Below are 25,650 nucleotides of genomic sequence, written 5' to 3'. Positions count from 1 at the left end.
CTTGCACCCAAACTGTCAGAGAGATGAATTCGAAAATGAATAAGAAGTTATAGATTTACCGCGATTCTCTTAAAAAAGAGTATCAACGAAACTCTAATGTAGAAAATATTAATTACCGTATTGTAAAATTCTTCTGAAGATTGAAATAAAAAGTATAATTTTCAATATATGTTATATACAATATGTAACAAAGTAATGATTATCGTTAGAGGTGAACCGATATATCGCTTTATGTATTAGAATAATTATTTTCCAAAATAAATAAATAACGAAGCGGAAGACTAATAATTTATATACGCGAAATAGTTAATCGCGATATACGCGGTACATTTACAACCGAATTATATAATTAATTCTCGAAGAAATTCACTTATGTACGAAACTGCGTACGAATTTGTTATAATGAAATAAAAAAAAAATTTTGCGTACAACCCGACAACACGTCTGTTGCACTTGAGAGATCGACGAGATCTGAGGCTACGCGCTGCGCTGCGAGTAGCGCAGTTTTCCACCGCGCATCTCCCACTACGCGCTTCTGCGCTTTTGGATTTTCCTTCGCGTCGCGGGCTCGCAGTTGCAAGGTAGAGGTTGAGCGGTTTCCCCGATCGTCAAAACAAACAAAAAATTCGGTAGTTGGAAAACACCTCAGTCATTGAACATAATACTAGTATTTTTCACATTCTTTCGTATTAAAATTGATCATTTATTAACATTCTTAGTTCTCTTTCGTGTTTTACAAAGTCGAGAATATTAATTTTCGCGAACGTAGTATCTACTTCTTTCTCGGTCGCGACGATAAAACGCAAGAACTCAAAATCGCGATAAAATCATATCCTTTGAACTGAAACAATCAAAGTAAAATATGTTAGACGAAAAAATCTTTCGTACAAATAACGTATATCGTATATATTCTTACGCAGTTCGTAAATGTCTAAATATTTGTAAAAACACGATGTTTGTATAACTTATATTTGCTTGCGAAAAGACACAATTGTTTACCGGGACATTTTAAGTAAAAGATTATTGAAATAAAGTTAAAATAATGTAGAAAATCACAGACAATATTAAAGAAAAATCTTACATCGAAAAAGACAATTAGAGAAAAGAAAAGTGAAGAAGTGAATTTACAGAAGATCGATTTGTAAACTCGGGAAAGAGAACTACAAGAGATAAAGATTTGCAACTTTTCACACAACATATTATTGTCGAGAAAATAAGATTTTAGCGCGAGCTGCGTCTGTAACAGACTGGTATCGGAATTCATTAAAATATACTCGGATATTGTCTCGTTTTTCATCAGTTTTGCTGCTAATTGTATTTGTAATTGCTAATTGCTTTGTACGTTTTATTTTTCTAAAAACACTACATGTTGATGCATTTTAAAGCAAATTACAGAATATATATACGTATATTACGAAGGTATTTTAACAATATAAGTATGTGTGTGTGAAAAATTGCAAATTCGAGAAGTACTTTACGGTTTTATTAAAATTGATATTCTGGAAATTTTGTTTTCAAGTTTTTATTACTATTTTTTAGATTCTCGCGTAGGAAAGTGTTTTCAAGTATACATACACACACACATTATAACTCCAGTGACGTGAGGATGTTGATTGTTAGTCCACGTGACGTCGAGCGCAATGCAATTGATTTTTCTGAAAATCGAGTTGGCGATCAATGTTGGCGATTTTTGACACGTGTGAGAATTTCGTTACATCTTTTGGCGCAAGCCAGCGTGTGTGTGTGTCAGTCTTACCGCGTTTCGTCTCGAGTGAGTTGTTCTACAAGCTAGTCAGTCGGCGAAAAGTTCTGTCCGTGGTCTTTAATTAATTTTTGTTTTCGTAATTGCGCAAATTCTGGGTCGTTGCTGTAAAAAAAGTAACAAAGTGTGTTCTTTCAAATTTCGGGGAGTTACTTTTATAATCTTTTATTTCCCACGGTAATTCGAGCGCATAATTCTTTTTAGAATACAACTCTGTTTTTTCTTTTTAATTAACGATCGACTGGTATCAAGAGACGAGAGAAATCCACGTTTTTTTATTGTCTTAGAGTAGAGATAAACACATTCTAATTAGCGTAGGTACTCGAGAAAATCAGGAAATTAAGAATAGAAGCAAACTTGACTTGCCTGTAATGGGAAAATCAAAAAATTGCGTGATGCTCGGAAATCACTGGAGTCTTGCTGTAATTTTACTTATATATTTCGCGAGCGTAAAATTGAAACAAAATTTCGGAAAATTTAGTTTTGTATTTTTATTTGTAATATTTCATCGCAAATGTTAAAGTGAAAGAAGTTCTTTGAGAGAACAGACTCTCTCTCTCTCGCATCTCTCTACGTAAAATTCGTAAAGTTCGTAAAATTGATTTGAAAATAAGCTTCTTTCATTTAGAAATATTTTACTTTCGCGTATATATATATATTCTAATGATTAAAAAAAAAAAAAACAGAAACCTGAGCGAACCTTATGAAAATAAGTTTGGCATTTAAAACACATTTGAACATTTTTATGAAAGTCTTTTTATGCAACGATTTTTATACAAAAAGGAACAGATTATTATACTCGCGCGTGTCGTAGTTTGCGTTTTACAATCGCATTGATTTTTAATTTCCAATAACAGCAATAATTAAAACAAAAATCACACGCTCGCAGCGTGACGTTCTTTGCCACTCTATTGCATATTTTTGCATCAACTTTTGATATTTGGTAATTTTTTTTTCGACAGGATCACTCAACAACACGATCAAATTTAATAATATTTGTTTATTAATAATGTTGCATTATTATTACCTTTATACATATTTGATATTGGCCATCAACAAATATGTTACAATTTTTTTTTTTTTTTCATCTCCCCAACTGCTCGTTAATTAATTTTTACTCGTTTGTCTGAGAACGAGTAAAATACATTTCAAACGAGTATTAATATATCTCACAATAATAATTGCAATAATAATAATAAATAAATAAATAGCGAAAAGTGATTCTTCTTTTCTCGTGTAATAATAATAATCGAACTGCGCTAAAATTGTGTGTACATCTTCCGGCTTACTTACATGTCGAAAACGGAAATAACGCGCGTACCAAACGATGATGACGTTTTTTTTTTTTTCACAACGAATAACTGAATGACGCAATGGGGATGCGGTACACACGTTTACATATCTCATTACAATGTAAATGTATAAAAACTTAACTTGAGAAGCGTAGTGAAGTGAGATCCGCGAATTCTCGCGCTGCGTCGCGTGTATATATTTTGTTCATCTTCATCTTGTTCTAAACAAAAAGTTTGCACGACGCAAATATGCGCTTGTGTGTGTCGCGCGCGCTCTTTAATTTTTTTTTTATATCTATTATTTTTATAAATATCTATCATACGTCTCTCTCTCTCTCGCTCTCGCTCTCTCTTTCTCTCTCTCTCTCTCTCTTCGCAAAATACTCGCATCGTGTGAAATATTATCTCGAACGACATGCGCGAAAATAATCCGAAAGTGTGTGTATGTGTGTTACGCATACAACTTCGTCGAAGTTCACGAGACACTTACCGTCAATTACAATACGCGTATATTGTTTGCCATTTGCAGGAAAAAATCTAATTATTATTCGTAGTAGTGTGTGATCGCGCGCGGAGAAGGTAGATATTTTTTTTTTGTTTAATTACATCATCAGCGTATATTAATCGCGAGGACAGGGTTTATTCTTCGTAAAAAAATAGTTCATTGCAAGTGCATTAAATTTTTAGCGGCTCTTTTTGTTCAGGTTAAATGCACGAATCTAGTACGACATTCGGATGAGATACAATGATGTGTGTACGTGTGTGTGTGTGTGTGTGTGAGTGTGAGCTTTCTAAATGTTTTTAAAACCGCGGTTGTTCTGTCGTTAATTGGACAATATGCTAAAACGGCTCCAGATAGAGATGGCAGGTGTCGATTTCTAAAAAATGTACGCAACGAAAAAACGCTAGATTGTTTGTTTGTTATGTTACATGTCGAAGCACAAATTAGCACGTGCGCACCTGGCCTGTACAAACTGGCTCGCGCGAGCCGCGTTGGCGTAATAAAGTTGGTTACAATTCTGGTATAAAAATTAGAAATGCATATGTGCACACATATTGGGCGTGACAACGTGATTGATCGTCCGATAAACACGGTCGAATCGAGCGGAGAAAATGGAAATTTTAAGCTAGAATAGATTCTTTTTTTTTTTTTTTTTTTTCCGAGAAGAATACCGCTCACTCACAGCCGTTATTGTCAGTTTGTTTCTGGACGTTTACTAAATATTCAGCACATATCGCGCACCTACTGCAGATCGAAGCTCGTCGTAGCGCGAGTTTTTCCGCGGCCGATTTTCTTTATTTTCACCGTTTCTCGTTTGAACAAAATCAGAAACAAAATTGTCAGCAGCGACGACAATGACACTATTTCTCTCTTTTAAATTAAAAAAAATTATTACACAAATATATATAATATTATTGAACGCAAAGAGGAAGAGCGCGACTGCAAATGTAAATTTTTGAGTGCGAATTTCGGTGGTCATAAAATTCTTGAGTACGCAACTTCGCGTGAAAGTGAATCGATCGGTCCGGTATTATCTTTATACGATCTTAGAAACTCCGAGAAAGGCGATTACATTGCGAAAAAGGTACTGCGGTTTCTTCGATCGCGTTTCAGTGGCCCGGTACATAGATTATAATCTCTCTCTCTCTATCTCTCTCTCTCTCTCTTTCTCTTTTGAGAGAAGTTCGCGCGCTAAAATCCTATTTTAAGCTTACGAACAATGATAAGAAGAGATGCGTGCTGAGATGCGAATATGAGATCTGAGGGTGCGTGATTGAAACGATACGCGTACCGCTTGCAATCGTTATCGACAATACATAGTAGTGTAGGTAATTACGTGCTGTTAAATATACATATATATACCTGTATAAAGAAGCATTTTGGAGGATATCCCACGTAAGTCATGATTTTTTTCACGCTGAAACTCTCTCTAAGAACAACAGAGAAGCGTCGAAAACGATTATGGAAGGTTTTTGAATATCTTGTCTCTTTCGAATTGTTTTTTTTTTTTTTTTTTTTTAATCAGATTATTAACTTCGATATCACGAGTATCCAATACGTGCTTCGTTCTATATTCCGCCTCCGCTAAATCTCCGGCTAAAATTAATTGGACCTCGTCGTTTGTTGCGGCTATTAAAAGATTCAAAGTGATTTTTAAAGAGATAGGTATATCGTATGACACACAGGCGCGACAATCGTACAAAAAAAACCTGCGATGAGATACACGATGAGTATTTTGTTACATATATATATATATATACATATATATGTATATATATATAAGCGCAATAGGCAAAAGCTCGATAATAAAAAATAAATCACATGGAATCACTTTTAGATAGGATCGTACATACGTGTGGCATATTATCTTATCTACTTATATATATATATAAACGAGTTCTCTCTGGAGGAGCACGAGGACGATGCGAGGCACGTCGCGGCGACCTGCGCGATTCCGTTTTTTCCCCGGAAAGAAAGAAATTCCTCGCACGCGCGGACAAAAATCCCGCATCCGGTTACGATTATATCTAAATTATATATATACATATATATTATATATATAACAAATATATAATTACGGAAACTCGGATAAAGAATTTGTCTAACATGTGCGAGACCTCTCTCGGGTTATCCTTCTGATCTATCACTGTATACTTGATTGTGTACACGTACTATATGTACACTTACACGAGCAAAAGTAATCAATTGAAAACGATTGATTAGTTCTCTCATTAGTTTTCCTGCTGTTGCGCACAAATCATTGCTTGCGTATGTTGCAAGTACTACGTAAGACGCGTGTCCGCGCGAACGGAAATTTTATATATCGAACGATTAGGACTCTGAAGATTGTTGTCGTCAGAATAATAATTAATTACATATTATAATCGGAGATACAATATTCGCGAATAAAGACAAGATGCGGAATACACGCTTCGACTATTTTCTTTTTTTTTTTTTTTATCATGTAAATCAATTAATTTTCCGCTCGAAGGTTTTTCCTGCGACTTGTGCCCGGGGTTAGTCACGTGATCCTCCGCCCGCACAGTAGGAAAATAGCCGAATATTTGCAACCAAAAATCTCTCACTAATATTTACACACAAAATTAAATTTCTATATTCAACCAAAAATTGCAACAAACAGCGCAAAATATAAGAAATCAGTGGCGTGCACAAACTGCGTTGTTTTATAAATCGTATAAAAATTTTTCCTATATTCAATCTCTAGCTTATAATGCCTTAGGAATACGGTATGTTGGATAATAATGTTGCGACGTATGTCGGAGACTCGATTGTGTCTTCCTTTGTGAGATATTTCGCCGCGATCCGCGCGCGAGCTCCGAGTTTACTCAGAGAAGCGTGCGTGTTTCTTTAACAATTTCGCTTATTTTCTACAAAAATTGACGTAAAAACAAAGCCAGAATCCTTCGTCGTCTTAATTCTGATCGAAGAGAGCGATGAACGTTGTCGTTTATTAATAAAGATATAAATTGCAAGTAGCTTTTTGAAGCGTAATTTTATCTCGCGGTTGAAAATCGAGTCGTTTAGTAATTTTTTTAAACGGGGAATATCGTCCTCGAATCTCTGTTGCGATTAAATTAAATAATCGCTCGCACGTCAGACCGCAGCACACGTACATCTTTCTCTCTCCCTTTATCACCACTTTTGTTACTTCCTGTTTTTTTTTCTTCTCTCATTTCGTTATTAAATATATTTTAGTACTTTGTGTGTGAGTGGTTTTTATAATTAACTGCAATTCTCTTTAGTAAATGTAAGTAGGTAGTTGCAAACTTATGCGCTAATTTTTATTTATATGCATGTGGTGTGTGTGTGTGTGTATGTTGCACGTGTCTGTGTGTGTGGATGTGTGTGTGTGTATTGCAACATTAAATCCAGATTTATCTTCTACATTCTATGTAACGTTCTATTTTACTCTTGCTCACATATGATACACGTAAACGCTCACACGCTCTCCTTAGTTTTGCACAATAGATGATTTCGCGCAACTTCTTTTGCAAGGTCCGGTTTTTTTTTTTCTCGACAAAGCATATCAAAAAACAGGAAAGAATTTTACTATATTTCAAGAGATATTTAAAAAAATATCGTTTTTTTCTGCCAAATGACGCGCACGCGCGGACGACTTTTAATCTATCGGCTCTCTCTTCTCTCGTTCCTTGCTGATGTAATTAATCCACAAAGACGAAAAGTTCTGAATAGATCGATTCGCGTTTTTTTTTTTTTATCTTTGTGCAACCGACCATCGCGCATTAAAATCGAGGCGTGCGTTACGGCGATATCTCCAATTTCTTTCGCACACACACATAAGAGACGGGGTTTTTGGAGAAAAAAAAGAAAACGTTATGATTCATGCTTTATCTATGTAATATGATATGATGTGCGCATTTGACCAAAAAAATCAACATGTACAAATAACACTCTATATCTCTCTCTCACTTGGTTTTTTTTTTTTTTTTTTCGTTAACCCTTACACAATTCGTATAAAACGCCTATGCATCACGAGAGTGGGAGCACAACTATAAAAAATTGAAAATATGTATATGTATATATGTATATATGTATATACCTAAACGGTTAACAATTTTACAAAAATTTTCACATTTATATCTCGACACATCAGCATTATAAAACTCTTTTTTTTTTTATAATGCATTACATTTTGTCCGTTTGATAAATGCGAAAAGTCAATGTTTTTTTGCAAACGAGCTGTGTGGAAAACCATTGATTCTCGCGAAAAATTTGCTACTTTTCGAAATGCAATACACATTTGTTTTCTTTGTGTGTCATCGTTCGGACGCGATATAGCTTTTATACATATAGGAACGAATCACGTGCGTGATGTGTATATATATATACATACATACATATATATCGTATATATATATATGCATATAATACGTAAGTAATATACCTAAAGCGCGAGAGCTTAATTAGGGAGATCTGATACGCGTTAAAAAAATCACAATTTTGATTAGTGCAAACTTCTACACACACACACACACGCACGCGTACACTCACGCACGCACGCACGCACACACACACTCTTTCTCTCGTCCACCTTCCGTCTCTTCTTCTTGCGCGCTACGTAATCGTCTACTCTTGTAAGAACTTCAGATCGCGCGACGATCGGTGTCCGATAATCGCCATAGACAATTGTTCTCATTGTCTCGTGGTAATTGCGTCGCTGATCTTCGAAGAAAAATTCCGATCTCCGAGAGCGTTCAACGCTCTCGAAGGTTTCGAGGCGTTCAACGCTCGGTTTGTATTTTTCTAAAAAAATTTTCTTTCCCCTTCCTCCCTAAAACATTTCATTGCGACGCGATTTTCTTTCTTCTCCTTCTTCGCGTCTTTTTCTTCATTCGTTTGACAACGCGACGCTATAAATGCACAGATACGCCTTGTATCGTATATTTCTTTTTCTTCTAAAAGCCGATAGGGGAAAAATCTCGAGATATGTATGTTCGTGTTTGAGAGAATATAATAATCTTTTACGGAAACTATTCTGCCTTTTTTTTTTTTTTATTATTATTTATTGCGTATGGAAGTGCAACTCCCGTACTGGATTTTGTATGTATATATATATATATATATTTTTGTTCTTTTTTTTTTATACGCGAGTTACATTCAGCAACGATATAGCCTTTAAACGTCCGGCAGAGGTTTTACATGCGCATATATGTCGACTTTAGTGTTTTTTTGGGTTTTTTTTTTTTGGTTTTTTTTATTCGTCTGAGAAGCAACTGAGAAGCCATATACAATATATATACGTTGGTTCGTACAATCATGACGTCGAGGAGCGCGCGCGTATGTGCATATTATAGTCTCTCTCTTCGTACGTATTTATACATCATTTTATTAATATAATGGGGGCTCTGTGTGTGTGTTTCTTCTCTCTCCCTCCTCTCTGTCTTCTTCTTCTTAACGTTGAAAAAAAAAAAAAAAGAGAGAGAAAAATCCTTGATCGCACGTTCTTTGCGCACGATTGCACGGAGAACTCGCGTCTTTCATCTCTTCCGATAGATGCGGGTCGATATATTCGATATATCATTATTATTATTATCGATACAGAAATACTGTATTCGGTTTCAAATATATATATATATATATATATATATATATATATATATATATATATATATATATGTCGCATCTCAAAGAGATCGATGCGACACAACAACACGACGGCCGACGACGTTGATTAATAGTCACGCGATCAGCAAACGAGAATGCAAAAATAACAAGGATATGACTTAAATTTAACAAGGATACGATACTTAATTTAAAAACGGAAAAATCGATCGAAGTAACGATTAAAAAGTGTGTACACTTTTTTTTTTTTTTTTCAATAAGCAATACGGCTTTTGTACTTTATCTAACGAATGAAACACGTGTTCTAAAACGCAAAAGCGCTATTTCCTAAACTTAACGCACACGCGAGGATCGGCGACGATTGTGATGAATTCTCCTCCACACGCGTACAAGCCGAAAAACACCGCCGCTTTATTATTATTGCACTTCGCGAAACACACGCGTATCTCACACACTTCTCCCGGACTCGTATTATGATTTTTGCGCCTTTCTCTTCGTGTAAATTATTTATTTATTTATTTTTTTCGTGTCGTATATTTGCGCGGATCTTTCTATTTGAAACACACACATCACATCAAATTCGACGAGGTTCTCGACAATTTTCTACTATCGTCAGAGGTGATTTAACGTAGTCTCTCCCCACATTTCGCGAACGGACGTTTTTGGCGTGACAACACGACGTCGTCGATGTGACGTTTTGAAATCGGGGGGCGAACACAAAATCGATACGCAATATTGAGTATTTAGTTTTTTTTTTCTTTTCGACAGCTGAGCTCAAATTCTTCCGGAAATGTACGTTTACAAATGTCGGATGTAAGTGTAAGCAAAATATCGATAATTATCGCCGCTAAGTCATTCCCTCTTCGCGCATCATGACGCTGGAACAGATCGGCGACACTTATCCCCGAACAGCACGAGGACACCCGACCCCTCGAGATCCTGAAAAACTATTCCCTGACTTATCCCTGAAATATCCTCGGACACGTGTGCGAAGGATAAGTTCGGGAGGTTCTGAGGAAAGATTACGAGGATTGCAAGAGAACATCCTCCGGATATCCCGCAAGCGGAATGTCCTTCGGGACGTTCAAAAGACATTCCGCGTGCTGTTCGGGCGTTCTATTCTCTATTAATCTATATAATTTTTTCGAACTTCGCGAGGCATGTGTAACCCTCGCTAAACTGAGCGCATCTTGATCTTCACGCTGATTGAAAAGTCAGACTAATTCTGTATGTCGGAGTGTTACATTAATTATATGTATATATGTATATAGAGAGAGATGTGTTTCGCGTATATCTGCAACTTTTTCGTTCAAAATTGTTCCAACAGTTTATCGGCGGAGATTGTGTGATTTGATGTCTCACCAGAATCTCTGAGCACTGTTCCAGAAATTTTTCAAATTCGACCGGAACTCGAAGCGAAGATTCTGGTAGTATCACGCTATATTGTTACCGCTCATCGTCGTGACGCATTTCTTCTCGGGCGTGTTCTGGCTCTCCGAGTTGCTCCGCACCGCTTTCGGCGGACTACCCGGGGTTGGTGTTACGTCGCCCGGCAGGGCGTTGTTGTTGTTCGTCGACGTCGAACTTCTTCTCCCGTTCTCGCGGGTCGGCGACTTGACGTCGAACACCGACGTGTCGGACTCGATGTCCGAGTCGATCTGAAACCAATGAAAAAAAAAAAAAACGCCAGATACCGAGCGCGTTAGATTAATCGATTGTCATTGCTCGGACGAGCGATCTTCTCAGTTGCCAGTTAAAAAAGATCGAAGTGTTTTTTATTTACTTCACGGTTTAATGAGAAAAAAAAAATGACAATGACGATGATGAGGATGATGCGCTACCTTGTTGAAATAAACTACCTGTCTGGTAGCTGGATGAGGACTGAGGAAGAGCCGCTCGCTTGTGTCGCTACCGCAACTGGAACTTTCGCTCATTTCCGTAGCGAACTTTCTGGAGGCCCTCGGACTAGGCGGCGCCGCTCTGCTTTGCCCTCCCAAATTCACACCCACGTTCCTCGAACACACTTGGGACTGAATGTGCTCGCACACTCGTCTGAACCTTCGAATGTTACCTGCGAAACGTAGACCGATGTCATTTTATAATTCTCTCGGTCATAGATAGGCACAGATATGTATAAAATATTAGCGGGCAGGAAGTAATTCATTGAAAGAGACTAAATGTATAATCAAATTTTCTTTCAAAAAGATCTTTTCTCTCTCTCAGAAAAAAAAAATTACATCATACGTGATCAAAAATATAGAGAAGAAAAGTATTACCGCTCAATAATGTGAAAGTGATGGCGAACAGAGGCTCGTTCTGCTTCGAGATGACGTTTATGTCAACTTGAAATCTCACTTGTCTCTGGAACATGGCGGGAGCGGTGCTACTTCTCTTGTATTCCACTCTGAACGACATCGGCGAACTCACGCTATGAGATAATTCTGCTATCTGCAAACATCAGATTCGTTGGCGAGATTAATAAATTCATCTCGCCACAAAGTTCAGATTCTGTGATTCTCGTTAGCAGTGTGTAGAAAAAAAAAATCGATTTACAATCGGTTTTATTTTAAAATAATAATATTTTTTTTCGTCGTTTCTGAAAATTATTTCGCGACGTAGACGTCGGTTGCGAGCTCGTTTATACGTACTGATAAAAACGCATGGATCAGATCAGCCTTGACACTGGCTAGCGGTTTTCCCTTGACCAAGACGGTGAACGTCTCGTCTTTTTCTGTAGTCATCAAACTACCGAACCACGATTTCTTCGTAAGTTCCGGCGACGAGTCCGGCGTGAGGTGGACCTATATACGATATATTTGTATAAAAAAATTGATTTTCGATCCTTCGCCTGCGCGATTGACGCAAAAACAGCAAAGAATTGTAATTTTGTTACGTAAAAAAAATCTGGCATTTGATGTGCAAAATTACTTTAATTTAATAAGTAACATATTGAATATATAAAACAGAAAAAAAACATAGAAAATTACATAAAGTATTTACCGTCATTGATCGAGTTTTTGATCGGTATCCAATTTTTAATCAGTTGTTAAAAAAGTATTACAGTAAGGTTTTGATCATTAAAATTAGTCCGAAAACAATTTTGACATAATAATTAATTATTCCAGCATCTGTATACTTCCTTTCGGACTAATTTTGATGACCAAAACTTTACTATAATATTTTTTTTAAACAAACTGATAAAAAAAATTGAGTACTGATCAAAAACTGGGTCTGTGACGGTAATTCCGGATCAACGCGAAACAACAAACAATTGTATTTTTCTAATCCGGCGACACGCACCTCCTCGGTACTGGTGAGTAGTTTGCGACGATGAAACCTGGGACTGCCCAAGAAGGAATTCTTGATGGTGGTCAGTCGCGATTTCCAGTGGTGAGCCCCGGATCCCGCTCCCGTGTGAGGTGATCCCGGTGGTGTGACGCCAACCGCGACCACTGCGAAAGCAAATGATATGATTTCCGAACAATATATATATATATAATGTTCGATAAGACGCGAAATGTTCGGAAATATCAATCTCCGTAATCGCATCGGGGGAAATCCTGTTTTAAACTCTGTTTGTACACACACACACACACACATACACATTCTCTCGCACGAGACTACGCGATAAACACGAGAGCACTTAGCGTAATTCGATCTACTGCGCTTACAGAACGGTATGTAGCTTCTAAAAGCGGCAGCTAGCTTAAGTGATTATCGGCCGGTGCTATACGATACAAGATTCGCATTACGCGTAGTCTACAATTGTTTTAACGTGTGACGTTAACTAAGAGAGAGACGATCAAAAAATCAATCTCAGAGAAAAATGCTGCAATAAAAAGAAAAAAAGAGGAGAAATTGAACAAAGAACGCGCCGTGTATTTGATATCGCCGCGGATTGTTGCAAAAGTGACGTGTGATAATAAATTCATTGTCTCAAAATCCGCAGGAGTTCTTGCAGCACGAAGTATTACAATTTTGCTACGTGTTGCAAATACGTTTTGCGCTATAGTGTCGTAATTGTAATATTCCATGGCGGGTGTTACATAATATTGCAATGTCAGAAATACAATTCTCTGATAATTGCTTTATTTAAAATGTAAATTAATTAACAAGGTGGATTTGTGAGTACGTGAATTTTTTTAATTTTGCAATAATATTAAAACAATATAAAAGATAAAAATATTAATTATTAACAAAACGGTATATATGATCTATCGTTTTGTAAGACGGATTTGAATATGTTTCACAATTTTTTGTGTACAATAATAATTAAAATATAACGTAAAAGATAAGAATATTAATTGACAGGATGATAATTAATATAAAATAATTAATGTAAAAGATAAAATTATTGATCGATAACAGTGTAATCTCCTTTTCTATCTCACCGGGTTGAACGTCGTTGAGTTCGATTCCGACATTGGTGAGCGCCGACGAGGGTGCCGATGCCGCCGTCGGTACGATTTGATTTGCGGGACTTGCGCCGTTCCCGGCGGCATTGGCAGTGGTACCGCCACCGATTGACAGTCTGTGGAGACCGTCGGCTGTCTGGCCCAAATGCGACGTCGGTACCGCTCTGTGGGGACTTAGCAGACCCGCGGGCGCGTGCAGGGGCGAACTCCCCGGCGTCGATGTGTGCGAGTGCGACGTGTGAGTGTGGCATCCGCCCATGCTCGGCGATCGTCTCGCGTGGTGTCTTGTGCTGAGACACACAATTAGCGCCAAATCAATTACATCCGTAACAGACTGACGACAAGCAATTGCGCGCAATCCCGACAGATTAGATGCAAATCGCTTCTAATTGCGCGCAAATATGTTGCCGTTTTGACGACGTGTTCTCTGTGGATTTTGCTATTACGTAACGAGACGTTGCGCGAATCATTCGAATTAGAAACATCGACACTTCTCTCTGTTACAGTCTTTTAATTACCTACGTAGAAAAAAATCAATAAGATCCCGGACATTTATTTAAAAAAACAAAAATTATACCCACGTATTTGCATGTGCGAGAAAATAGAAACAAATGAAAAATGTTTTTTTTAGAAAAAATACTCAAAACATTTGTTTGATATTGTTTAAAAATTATGTTTCATTTAACTAACTGTGACAAGTTATCGGAACGTATCGAGATATAATTCGGTGCGCGATTGATTTTGTGTGTCACTTACACGAGAGTTTGACGTTTGTAAAACGCGGAAGCTCAGATCTAACGAGAAGGGGGAGGGGAAAAATGTAAATCGCGGGGGAATACGAGATATATAGAACGGGCGACATGTGCGGATAATTGACGCTGTCACGCGATCGCCTACCTTGAAATGAACTTGCACAGCAGCTGTCTGATTTTAATGCCGAGCGTATTTTTCAATGAATACGGTACGTGTTAGAGGTTTTAGCTATTGTTACAAAAAAAAAAAACAAATCGCGAGTAAAATCGATTTTCAACTTTTTTTTTTTTTAATCACGCGACGGAGACGAGTGAAACGAATTGTGATTCGCGCGACGTGGTTCGAAAACGTTCTCTCGCCGCGAATATATTTTACCTGGACTGTCTCCTGGGTGTCAAAGGCGAGCCGTGACTGATTTGGCCGAGATTGAGCGCCGTGCTCCCGTTAACTCTACACGTGTCCACTCGTTTCCTCGGCGGATCGGCCTCTAATTGTCCCGCTGATCCCCTCATCCCACCCCTCATTAGCTCGAGCTCGTCCTCGCACGCCGGTCTTCTTCGTTTCCTCTCCAGCAACAGGAAGTATATCACTTTCTCCGTATTGTGACTGAGAAAAGATTAGTTTAATTAATTATTTCTCTTCTCGAGAAAACAAAGATTCTTCGCGTACGAACAAATTCTAGATCTGGTTTTTTTACTGGATCGACACGCGGAAAAAAAACGATGTCGAGTCAACGGCATCGGTTTAATTTGAAACTTATTCTGTTGAACGCAACATCAATATTGTTATCGAACCCCACACGGCAGATAGTTGTTTCGGGAATCTGGATATTAAATTAATTGCACGATGCAATTGAGTGGACTATTTATTTTTGTGACGTTAATTGAAACAACAACTCTATTTTTTTTTTCCCCACGCGCACACACACTTCGATGATGGCTGAGTCACTCGAGAACCCGATATTTAAATTGCGCTCGTACAAATATATATTTATTTTTAAATATATATTTGCGTGTACGAAGCGACCTTTTTCGATTATATTCGGTACAAGTACGAGTGAGAAGTGGATCCGGTCCTTTGAGAAAGATCACGTCCTTCGAGACTCGAGTCTCGAGGTACGTGTGAGATGGTCTCGATATGTATATTCTCATACGTGATTTATATATAATAATTAAAACCAGAATGCGGAATTTGCCCACGTACGAGAGACCTTTCCCCCGGGTCTGGTTCTCTCATGTTCAAACGAAAACAAAGTTGAGAGTCTTGTTAAAACAGAGAGAAGTTATCTTACTTAGGACTGAGTAGCTCCTGGATGAGCTTATCGCGCTCCTTGAAACAACCAAGGCTTGCGATCGCCTGCAGCACGTCTGGATCGATCGCATCCACGGACGGAATAACGTGCGTCTGCACTACTTCCATCATCGACAGTTCTAGTTCGAGCTCACCCTTACCCGCCGCCGTCACCCAAACATGCCTATTTATTTCCGCTAACTAAAAAGAAAAGACGTGTGCAAGAATAATAGATGTTGTTTAATAATTAATTGAAGTTAAAGCTACTTGTGAAATGGTGGAAAACGGGACAGTTGATGATGATCTCACCGTCAACCTCTTCTCGGGGTCGACCTCTATCATGCCTCTGAGCAAATTCTGACATTCCGGCGGCACAAAGTGCGGTATATAAAACAACCCGCGTTTAACCTTCTCCAATAACTTCCTCAGATTGTCGTCGTCGAAGGGCAGAGCACCCACCAGAAGAGCGTACAGTATCACCCCGCAGGACCAAACGTCCGCCTTTCTGCCGTCGTACTTTTCACCCTGTCGAGAGGATAAACGCGTGTTTTTTTTTTTAGAACGACACGGAGATTTTTTAACGACGTACGCGTTAAGCGACTACGTCGCTCCCGCTTTAATACATAATTAACTCTGATTCTGAAACGTTTTTTTTTTTTTTTTGTTCTTTTCTCGGCACTCTGAAAAGCGAACCACGCGAATCTCGTTTTGTTTTAATTATTCACTTGGGTTTTGAATATTTGAAAAATTCGCGAAAACTTCTGGCGAATTTTTCTCTAACGCATGTGCTGATGTTCATTTAAAAAACAAATTTTTGTTATTTAATTTTTATGATTTTTGTTTCTTGCGGAAAGAGAAATGAAATGTGAAAAAAAAAGAGATCAGGTTTCGGAATCAGGGTTAATTTAGAATTTTTTAATCGCATTACAAAGTAAAAATCTTACTCTAATGACTTCGGGGCAGGCGTAATGAGGAGATCCGCAGCTGGTCTCGAGCATGGAGCCCGCGGGCTGCAAAGACGCCATTCCGAAATCCGCTATCTTAATGTTATTCTTCTCGTCCAACAACAAGTTTTCAGGCTTCAAATCTCTATGACTGAAACGGTCGGAGCAACAATCAGTTCCGGGTTTAACGTGCTTTCGAAGAGCACGTAAAAACGAGCTTTTGGGCTCGCTTTTCACGCGTAAAACTCACCATATACTATGACTATGACAAAAGTCTAATGCGGAAATTATTTGTCGAAAAAATCTTCTCGCCTCCTTTGGTGTTAACCTACCCTTCTTAACTAAATAATCGAACAGTTCTCCGCCCGAGACGTGTTCCAGAACGAGATATCTTGAAAAAAGTAAAAAAATTATTCCATATAGAACGCGGGCAATACAAATACGAAAGAATTTTCCTAATGACCGGAATCAAGTACCGATGGACATTTATTAGAGAAATAATTGTTAACAAATTATATAAAGTTAAGTCAAAAAAAAACTAACAAATAAAAACACAGTTTTTCAAGAAATACTTGAAATATTGTGACAATTGATTAAAATTTAATTTGCTTATCTATAATTATTTCTTTAATAAATGTCCTGTTTACGCAGTAACATTTTTGTTTGTCAGTTTGCCGAATATAAATAATTTTCAAACGAATAATTCAAGATATTTATTCTCGTTACCATTCGAGACTTGTATTTCTCTTATTTTTATTTTTTTTACGATATCTTATATTTGCACGTGTCGTCCCGTGCTGTGGAAAATCTCACGGTGATCATTTTTGCGTTATTTTACTTGGGAAAAAAAAAAAACAAACAAAAAGAAAGAGAGAGAAAGAAATTGCTTACAAATATTTCTTGTTCTCGTACACATCCGAGAGGCCGAGCACATGCGGATGATCGATCAGTTTCATAATGGCGATCTCGCGCTCCACTTTCATTAACACGGACTCCGAAAGCTTTTCACGGTTGATAATCTTGATCGCCACTTTTTTACCCAACACACAGTGCACGCCGAGTTTTACCAATCCTAAAATAAAGTAACAGAATTATGCGAATCAGAAGAGTGAAAAAGTATATATTTTACAAAACTGTGATAGAGTGTTGCAAAAGCTTTTTATTGGTTTTTATTCGTTCTGATTGTCAATTTGCGCGTTTATGTGCGTCGTCGCTGTTGGTTTCAAAAGCGTTCGATAAGTGTTCGAACGTTTGAACTGTAAATTTCGTTTACGCTTTTTCTTTTGTTTTTTATCATTTTTATTTCGCGACTCGCGGTCTCGCGTTTATTATATTTTACAACAACTTCTCGATAAGTAGGATATATCCGAAGAAAATTCGCAGCTTAGAAACAATCGAAAATTTTGCAAACAAATTAGTTTCTCGGAGTTCTCGCAACATATACTTCAAGCCACAGTTTGTTAAGTTTGTTAAAGGAACATAATAAGAGCTGTTTCCATTTTTTTAATTATAATTTTTAATTACAAATTGATTATGTTTAAAGTGAAATTATAATTTGCAATTAATTATATTTAAAATATTCTATTAATTAGAATTATTTTTATTTATTAATTATCAATTACATTGTAATTTTCACAATGTATTGATTATTTTCACTTGGTATTTTCCGTTGTGCCCTTTGTAAACCGCAAAGGTGTAATTCAAGAAGCAGAGCTAGTGCAAAGACAAGATTTATGAACTGATAAAATTGGCTTAAAATCGCCGTCTGAAGTCCTCGGCAAACCTCACTACGCAGTGTCTTCATCCATTTAAAGAACCGCGATACGATAAACGTAGATACACTGAGTAATAAAAAAAAAAAAAAGAAACGCGGAGAAAAAGGTAAGAAGCGACGCGTGTTCCCTCTCTCTCTCTCTCTTTCCGTAGTGAAGGAAAATTGCCCGTTGAAATCAGACAAGTTCGTAATTGGCAAAGAGCGATTAAACATTCTTCGAGATGAAGATTATACCCTCCCTCAAAAAAAAAAGAGAGTTTCGCAACTTTATCTTACTTATCGAGGAGTTCGAAAATAAAACCAGATTTGGCGCACAGCTTGCGTGGCGTTTTGCAGAATTAAACGAACGAAGTCTGAGACACATTTACGAGAGAAAGAGAGAGAAAGAGCATTCTTTTATTATAGCGAGAAATAATGAACGTTTTTTGATTACTCGAGTGAAAAATAATCTTTCACGTGTGCACATCGGCTTCTGTGCTCTCTCATGCACTTATTTACACACACACACACACACGCGCGCGTATGCATATGGTCGAAAATAATTCTTTTATAATCGGTGACAATCGATTATCATCTTTTTGCTACTCGCAATCACCGAAATGAAGTTCCGACGTTAAGTCTCGCTCTGCGCCCGATGATTGACAAGATGACATTTCCTATGGAAGTGTTAAATGGGACGCGGGTGTTTCCCGTGTCAAATTCAGTGGGTGATTGCATTAACAGCACCATCGGGAGATAAAGTGCACTTCCCTTCCCTCTCATACGGATTTGCGTCATTCATTATTTTTTACGACACACACCGATGGCGTGTGTGTGTGCGTGCGCGCGAAAACAAGTTTCTCCCAAATCGTACATCCCGTTTAATTATCCGATTGATTGTCGAAAAATCGGAGATCTTTTGTTGTTATTCGAATTTTTACCGCAAAAAGCCTCCCAACAGTCTCAAAGATAAAATTAAAATTACCACTTCCCGATGCTCGAATTTTATTTTTCAATTTGGACACTGATCACACTTTAACTTTTTTTTACATTGTTTGACAATTTTTTTTGTCTACTCTTTCGATATTTATCGAAACGCTGAGAAAAGCGTTTCAAAAATCTTGGATCGAAACGCGTCTTGTTTGATTTGAAACAAAGAAATATTTTGTTGGTTCTTTTCTTCTCTTTGAAGAGAAGTTCTCAGTGTTGCGTTCTTTCGTTTTTTTTTTTTTTTTTTTCAATCTCAATCAATTTGCATATCGATTTTAATCCCCGCGAGAGATAGATGCGCGGACACAACAATTTCATTATGCCCCCGTGGCCGAGCGGGTCACGGAATTTAAAACGTGGCGAGGAATTCATTCGTATGATTAACGCGCGCACCGACCGTATTGTCACGTGCGGGGGCATGCATCCCTTTCCGAGGTGCACGCCGGGATCGATATAGTCCGTCCGGAGAAAATGACCATCGCGAGAGAACTCATCCGTTGAGAGCACCCGAACCCATGAATTCGTTAACAGTTTTTAGCTTGATCAACAATCGTTTTTCTCTCGAACCCCATATTCACGTCCCGTATAAAACATTCAATAATTGACATTTTACAGACCTGTCGATTGTTGATGGTTTTTTTTTTTTTTTTTTCAACAATACCAAAAGGGATCTAAAATAACGTCGCTGTGAAAAATCCGAGACCGTAATCCCTCCGTAATGTCAAACTTCCTCTTTGCTCCAAAAATTTAATGTCACGTGATAAAAAAAAAACTTTGATGAATCAAGAAAATTTTATTCAACCACTTGCGGTCGAAGGCGATCGAATCAGAAACGTTTGTTAATCTATAAAAAAACAACGTGCTGTTATTTTAACTCTCGCAGACTTGAATTAGAAAACAAGCACTTCAAGCAACAATTGCGACTGCGAATCAAACACGACTTTGAAGTGTTGACGTCGCACTATTTTTTTTCTCAATTTACTTGACTTTCTCGCCGAGAAGAGGATTCACCGTTTTGCGTTAACTGGTGGTAACACATTTTCGACTTGTATAGAATCTAACGAAATCGCGAATGTAAAATAAAAAAAAAGAAACATCGCGAAAACAATAGCGAGCTACTAAAGCTTGTCCTTAAATCCGGTAGGTCTGTACACAGCTGTGCTGTGGCAAATTGACAACGTAAATTGGCAGTCAATTTCGGCGACGATTCTCCGTTTTTCGGAAACAGAATTTTGCTTGCGTGAAGTTACGAGATACGCATAGATATATATATAGGAGGTTAATTAACTCATTCGATTTCAAAACACACTCTTAACTACATCCATCTGCATAACGGAATTAGTACGTCGTCGGTATCGATCGCATAATAGCATCGAATGCCTGCGAGAGGCGGGTGAGAGAAAATTAGTGCGGCGTTAAGTACCTTCTCATAAATGTCTTTGATGTACCCGGGCCTCGCGCGCGAGAGAGAGAAGACAGAATGATTTGCGATTCGCGAACGAATCGAGAAACGTGCCGATCCGTGAAATTTAAGATATATTGCAAAGTTAAAGAGTCCGTTTCCCCGAAACGTGCGAGGAGACATTTTCGCGAAAAAACGTTGTCACTAATGTACAATAAAATTAGGCCAACATTTTTAGATTAACATTTTCAAAGGATGTTTAATATCTTAGCAAGAAATCGGGAATTATATATACTAGTAAATATGCTGTAAAAATTTTCTCTCCTTGCACTGACGCGAAAAATGTCACTTTTTGTTTTTCTCATTGTTCAACAACGGTGCGAGGAATGTTAGTTAATTGTTTACCTTGTAAACACGTTTTACAACAGTATGTTCTTTATTCAGAAAATGGTAGCGTTACTTACAAACTTAATAAAAATATAATCATAACAATAAAATAAATTACAATAAAATAATCGTCATAAATAATAAATATCTGCTGCTCTCGCAAGAGAGCGCGCGCAAAACGATGCGATTTTTTAAATATTGAACATCTCGAAAGTGATTTGAACAAAATGACGTGAAATTTCACCTGCAAATATTTACCAATCGCGAGAAATATAATTATCGAATTCGAGACGCAATTTGGAGCATATTGAGTTTGGTTTGAAATAAACTCTCCTTTGTATAGTTTCAATTGGCGCGCACAATCGCGAATTGCTTCGACCCGATTTGATTATTTCGTTATTTGTTTCTTTGATGATCAGAAACTCGCGCGGTTAGCATTGTTAGCTTCTTTCGAAACTCTCTCTCTCGCAGAGAGTCGATGAAACGATCCGTGAGAAAATTACACGTGTTCTACGTCACCATTGCGCGCAAATGAGAAACCTTGAATGTATCGCCGTGCAAAAGTTGTGGCTGCACAAATTTTGTCGATCAATGGTGACGTCGATTCCGTGACTCAGTTTCTCGAGAAGAAGCATTTTTCGAAAAATGCATTTCGCTCGCATGAGAAAACTCGCGAAAACTCTCGTGTACTCGCGCGAACAAGTCGCGTTTCAACTCTTCAAAGCGGTTTGTAACCCCGTGCCTCGGTAGACTCGCCGTCGTTAATTGCGAATAAGAATTATCGCAAAGAGAAGTTGATTTTGGGAAATGAAATGTTTTGTTTAATTCGAACAAATCGAGTATTTATCGCGAATAAATTTCGAAACAACATTCGCAGAGGAGGTTGTTTCCACATTTTTACGAGACGCAAATCGAGCGTGGATTTTAAATTTAATTCCGAAAATATTTGCATTAAAATATTTTTAATTTAATTCTTTAGCTTTTTATAACCAGTTTTTTTTTGTTTTTAATTTTTGGTAGTTCGAACTTTTTTTAATCTTGAATTTAATATTCGAGAACACTATAATGTGCATTTAAGTTTTCCACTTTGGACAATATTTCGCACACTCGGCTCTAAAGCACTGCGGCATCTTGTCATTTCTTTTTTACATGAATTGAAAATTAATTTCGTTAACGAGGGAAAAAAACACAAGAAAGACACGATGGCACCACTCACCGGTCTGGCCTTTCCCTAAGGTCTTTTCCAAACGGTAAGGACCGACGTACTGATAGGTCTCCTGGGTGTTGGACCCAACGGGGCTCTCCTTGCCCTGCATTGCCGCCGAGCCGCTAATTTCTTCTTGGTCTGCCAGGTTGAATGAATATTCGCTGATAATTTTTTTTTGTTTTTTTTTTTTGTTCTCTTCTCTCTCTCTCTTTCTACCCTCTTTCCCTTTCTTTCGCCGCCTTAAAAATCGTAGTTACCACTTTCTCACGAGATCCGACGATTCGCCGCGCTCCACCGCGATTTTACGCAGCATTATTTCACTTGTCACGTGACAAACGATTACGACCTCCCGTGTATAAAAACAAATCTTTCGGCAATCATCAAAATTGATAAAATATATATAAATCGTCTTCCGCGTGTCTCTTTATATCGCGTGTAGTTTTTTCTTTATTTTTGCTTTTCATTCGGGTGACAATTCGGCGACAACCGACGACATCGCGCGCACGTCAAACGTCAGTTCGTCGTCATTCGTCCATTCTTTTTCGATCATCATCGCGCGCGCGTGTATGTGTGTGTGTGTGTGTGTAGGAGGTAACGTTGTCGGATTTCGCGCACAGAGAGATCATTTGCGAGAGTCAAGAGGTGCTCGCGTGTTATATATATATATATATATATATATATCGTCGCCCTTCGCTCGACGTTAAAATCGGTAACGATGCGAAATCGCGTACATTGAACGCGGGGGACCCCCGCGCGAACTACCCCCCCACGAAAGAGGGTAACCGTACAACTTGTCGACTTCAACCCTCAAATAGCCCTCCGGCGGAAACACACACATTCACGCGTGCACTCTCGCACACGATCGTTCTTTTATCTTTGGCGGATGCGTCTTGGGGATTCTTTTCATGTTGCCTCTTTGACCGTGTACTGATAAGACCGCCATGCCTCGGTAACGCTTTGAACAGGAACGATTACACCCGACAGTTCGCTCATTTGAATTAACGAGGCATCGAGCGGAGCACGGTGTGCGCACATATAGACGATGTATTATCGATGCTCGCGAAGATGCCTGCGTAAGTCGATCGTTGCCGGCCTGAACCACCTCGCGGACACGAAGTCGGTCGCCATTGTGATTCCAAGGGAGCCAGCACACCCTCCCGTCCAAGACGAAAAATCGGTCGTTCTCTCTTTCTCTTGCTCTCTCTCTCTCTCGGGCTCTCTCGAAATCCGACGATTAATCCTGCGATCGTCGTCGCTGCGTGCGCTCCGCTAGTCGCTACTTCACCGGCGACGTGAATCGATTTCGTTCGAGCGCTCGAAGCGACGAAGAGACTTTTTTATATTCGGAAGTTTCTTGAACACGTCGGTGCCGTTGGTCGCGAGTCGATTTTACGCGCCAGCGCTGCTTTCCCCCACGGAAAATCTTTCTGTCACTCGATTTCCGGCACGCGTCAACGTCGTCGCTGCAGCGATAAAGCGATCGGCGACCACGGGATTGCGAACGAGAAAAAACGCCGTTGTCTCTCCTCGTCGCTGTCTCTCACGTGATTATAGGGTGCGATTCGGCAGAAGTCTCGCGTCTTCCTCGTCTTGCGTCCTTTCGATCCTCTGACTGAAATTTTCTCTCGTTGTCAAACCGCCCCACGTATTTCCATTTCCAAGCGATAAAATTTCAGCCCCAGTCTTACAGAACTGACGACAAACTACCACGGCGCTCCCAGTTTCGATTACGTGCCGAACACACAGGGGATGGTTGGTGCGCGCGCATCCCCACGCCCGCTACAACAGTGAGAGATCTCTTCCGCCCTCTGCGCGCATAGAGAACCACCACCGACAACGCGCCGGGAGGGTGTCAGATGCCCGACTCTGGAAAACGTGGCGGAAAGAGAGCCCGAGGTGTCTACCTTTGAGGTGAAAGCGCGGGGGTGGCGTCGCCGGCCACCCTGCCGTCGGTACAAAGGCCGTCGTCATTGGTTCGTATCTGGACTTTCTTCATGGCTCAATGAATTCGCCGTCTATGTGTGTGAGGGTCTTTCTTTTTTGTTTGTGTCTTTTTTTTTTTTGTGTGTTTCTGTCTCACCCTTAAAAGACTAATTTCTTGTCTCTATAAGGGAAACAATAAGGCCAAGTAAGCGCCGTAAGAGATACGTACGTGCGAATTATTTTTCAAGTGCGCATTAATATTGCAATTTGACATTTACATTCAATTAATCAAAAATCTACGCCCGATTTGCGTCTCGTAAGTGGAAACAATCCTTTCTGTTCCTCTGTGAAACAAAAAATTATTCGTAAAACGCCAAAATCGAAATCAACTTGTTTAATTTCTTATTTGGCCACTTTTATTTTTTTTTATATTACGTTATTTACAATTAGTGAGTGTGTGTAGGTGCTTAGAAAGAATTTCGTAAAAGAAAGATAAACATTTTTCTCACATATATTTTACACAATAATAAAAAATATATAATTATTTACAATTTATATATAATTATATTATATATATACAATTAAAATATTTTTACAATTATATATATAATTTCTTATATAATTATAAATGATGTTGTCCGGTTTTTATACATAATCGATGTTATACAAGAGTCGATCATTATACAATTTCGTCGGCGTACAATTATTTATAGCACGTACAATAATGTACACACACACACACACATATAATTAAAAATATTTTATATACAATTGTGTACAACTACACAGTCATTAATAATTAATAATCTCACGTAGACACGTAAAATTATACATAATGCAAAGATAATGATTTATACGCATTTATAATACATTTACAATCGCTTATTGAAATTTATTGCTGACGCGTGTAGACAAAATAACATTATTTTAAATAATAAAAACACTATGTTCAACGATGAATTTAATATTAAAAAATTAATTGGGTCAGTAATGAATTTCTGTAAAGGATGTCGCAGCAAAAAATCGCAAAACGCTATTGGTTTCCTTGTGCAATAAATTATTACAACAATGTTTAATATCCTCGGCGATTTAAGCCGTTGCCTGATCGAATATGTGAATAATTGACAACGGACGAAATTAATCATTAAAACTAAAACGCGTCGGGTAGGTATTTTCCACTTTTCGCATGTCGGTTGTTTGAAAACGCATCGTCGGCTAAACTAGATCCTACGTATTGTTGTTGACGTGAAGAGAGACTCGTTTCCGTCTCAAATGTTAAAATGCGATTTCACTGCCGGCGACAGAAATGGAATGTGCGGTTGCGAGCCGCACACATTCTCCACTATCTGTCATTTAATGCAACATTACGCGGGATTGTCGGTGCTCTTCAAACTACCGCGAGGTATAAGAACGTCGACTTAGACGT

At 38.3% G+C, this 25,650-nt stretch overlaps 1 protein-coding gene across 2 annotated transcripts; it reads right to left on the bottom strand.

Moving 5' to 3' along the window:
* Positions 1–9,248: 9,248 nt before the first annotated feature.
* Positions 9,249–24,092, bottom strand: LOC109858722 (serine/threonine-protein kinase BRSK2). Of its 2 annotated transcripts, none has more exons than XM_020436248.1 (13): positions 22,311–24,092; positions 17,454–17,634; positions 16,813–16,953; positions 16,563–16,713; positions 15,928–16,143; positions 15,620–15,819; positions 14,704–14,934; positions 13,552–13,865; positions 12,461–12,612; positions 11,809–11,961; positions 11,437–11,608; positions 11,002–11,231; positions 9,249–10,818 (listed from the first exon to the last, which is right to left on the bottom strand). In XM_020436248.1, the coding sequence occupies exons 1-13, from the start codon at positions 22,408–22,410 to the stop codon at positions 10,594–10,596; spliced, it is 2,466 nt and encodes an 821-aa protein (XP_020291837.1). In that variant the 5' UTR covers positions 22,411–24,092; the 3' UTR covers positions 9,249–10,593. The 2 variants fall into 2 exon arrangements, with proteins under 2 accessions (XP_020291837.1, XP_020291838.1); XM_020436249.1 differs by having other exon boundaries at positions 11,020–11,231.
* Between the last annotated feature and the right edge of the window lie 1,558 nt (positions 24,093–25,650).

Source organism: Pseudomyrmex gracilis, unplaced genomic scaffold (assembly GCF_002006095.1).
Source record: "Pseudomyrmex gracilis isolate BER0280 unplaced genomic scaffold, ASM200609v1 scaffold_220, whole genome shotgun sequence".
NCBI classification, from domain to species: domain Eukaryota; kingdom Metazoa; phylum Arthropoda; class Insecta; order Hymenoptera; family Formicidae; genus Pseudomyrmex; species Pseudomyrmex gracilis.
Note: the sequence above shows the minus strand (reverse complement) of the source record. Positions and strands in the feature narration are given on the sequence as shown.

Bases quoted from the DNA above. Each gene is read 5' to 3' on its own strand.
- LOC109858722 (XM_020436248.1), bottom strand. From the start codon at position 22,410: ATGCAGGGCAAGGAGAGCCCCGTTGGGTCCAACACCCAGGAGACCTAT. The intron at 14,935-15,619 runs GTAAGATAACTT...ATCTTTTCTCAG, and splicing joins CAGGAGCTACTCAGTCCTAA to TCACAATACGGAGAAAGTGA. The intron at 12,613-13,551 runs GTGAGATAGAAA...TTGCTTTCGCAG, and splicing joins ACTCAACGACGTTCAACCCG to TGGTCGCGGTTGGCGTCACA.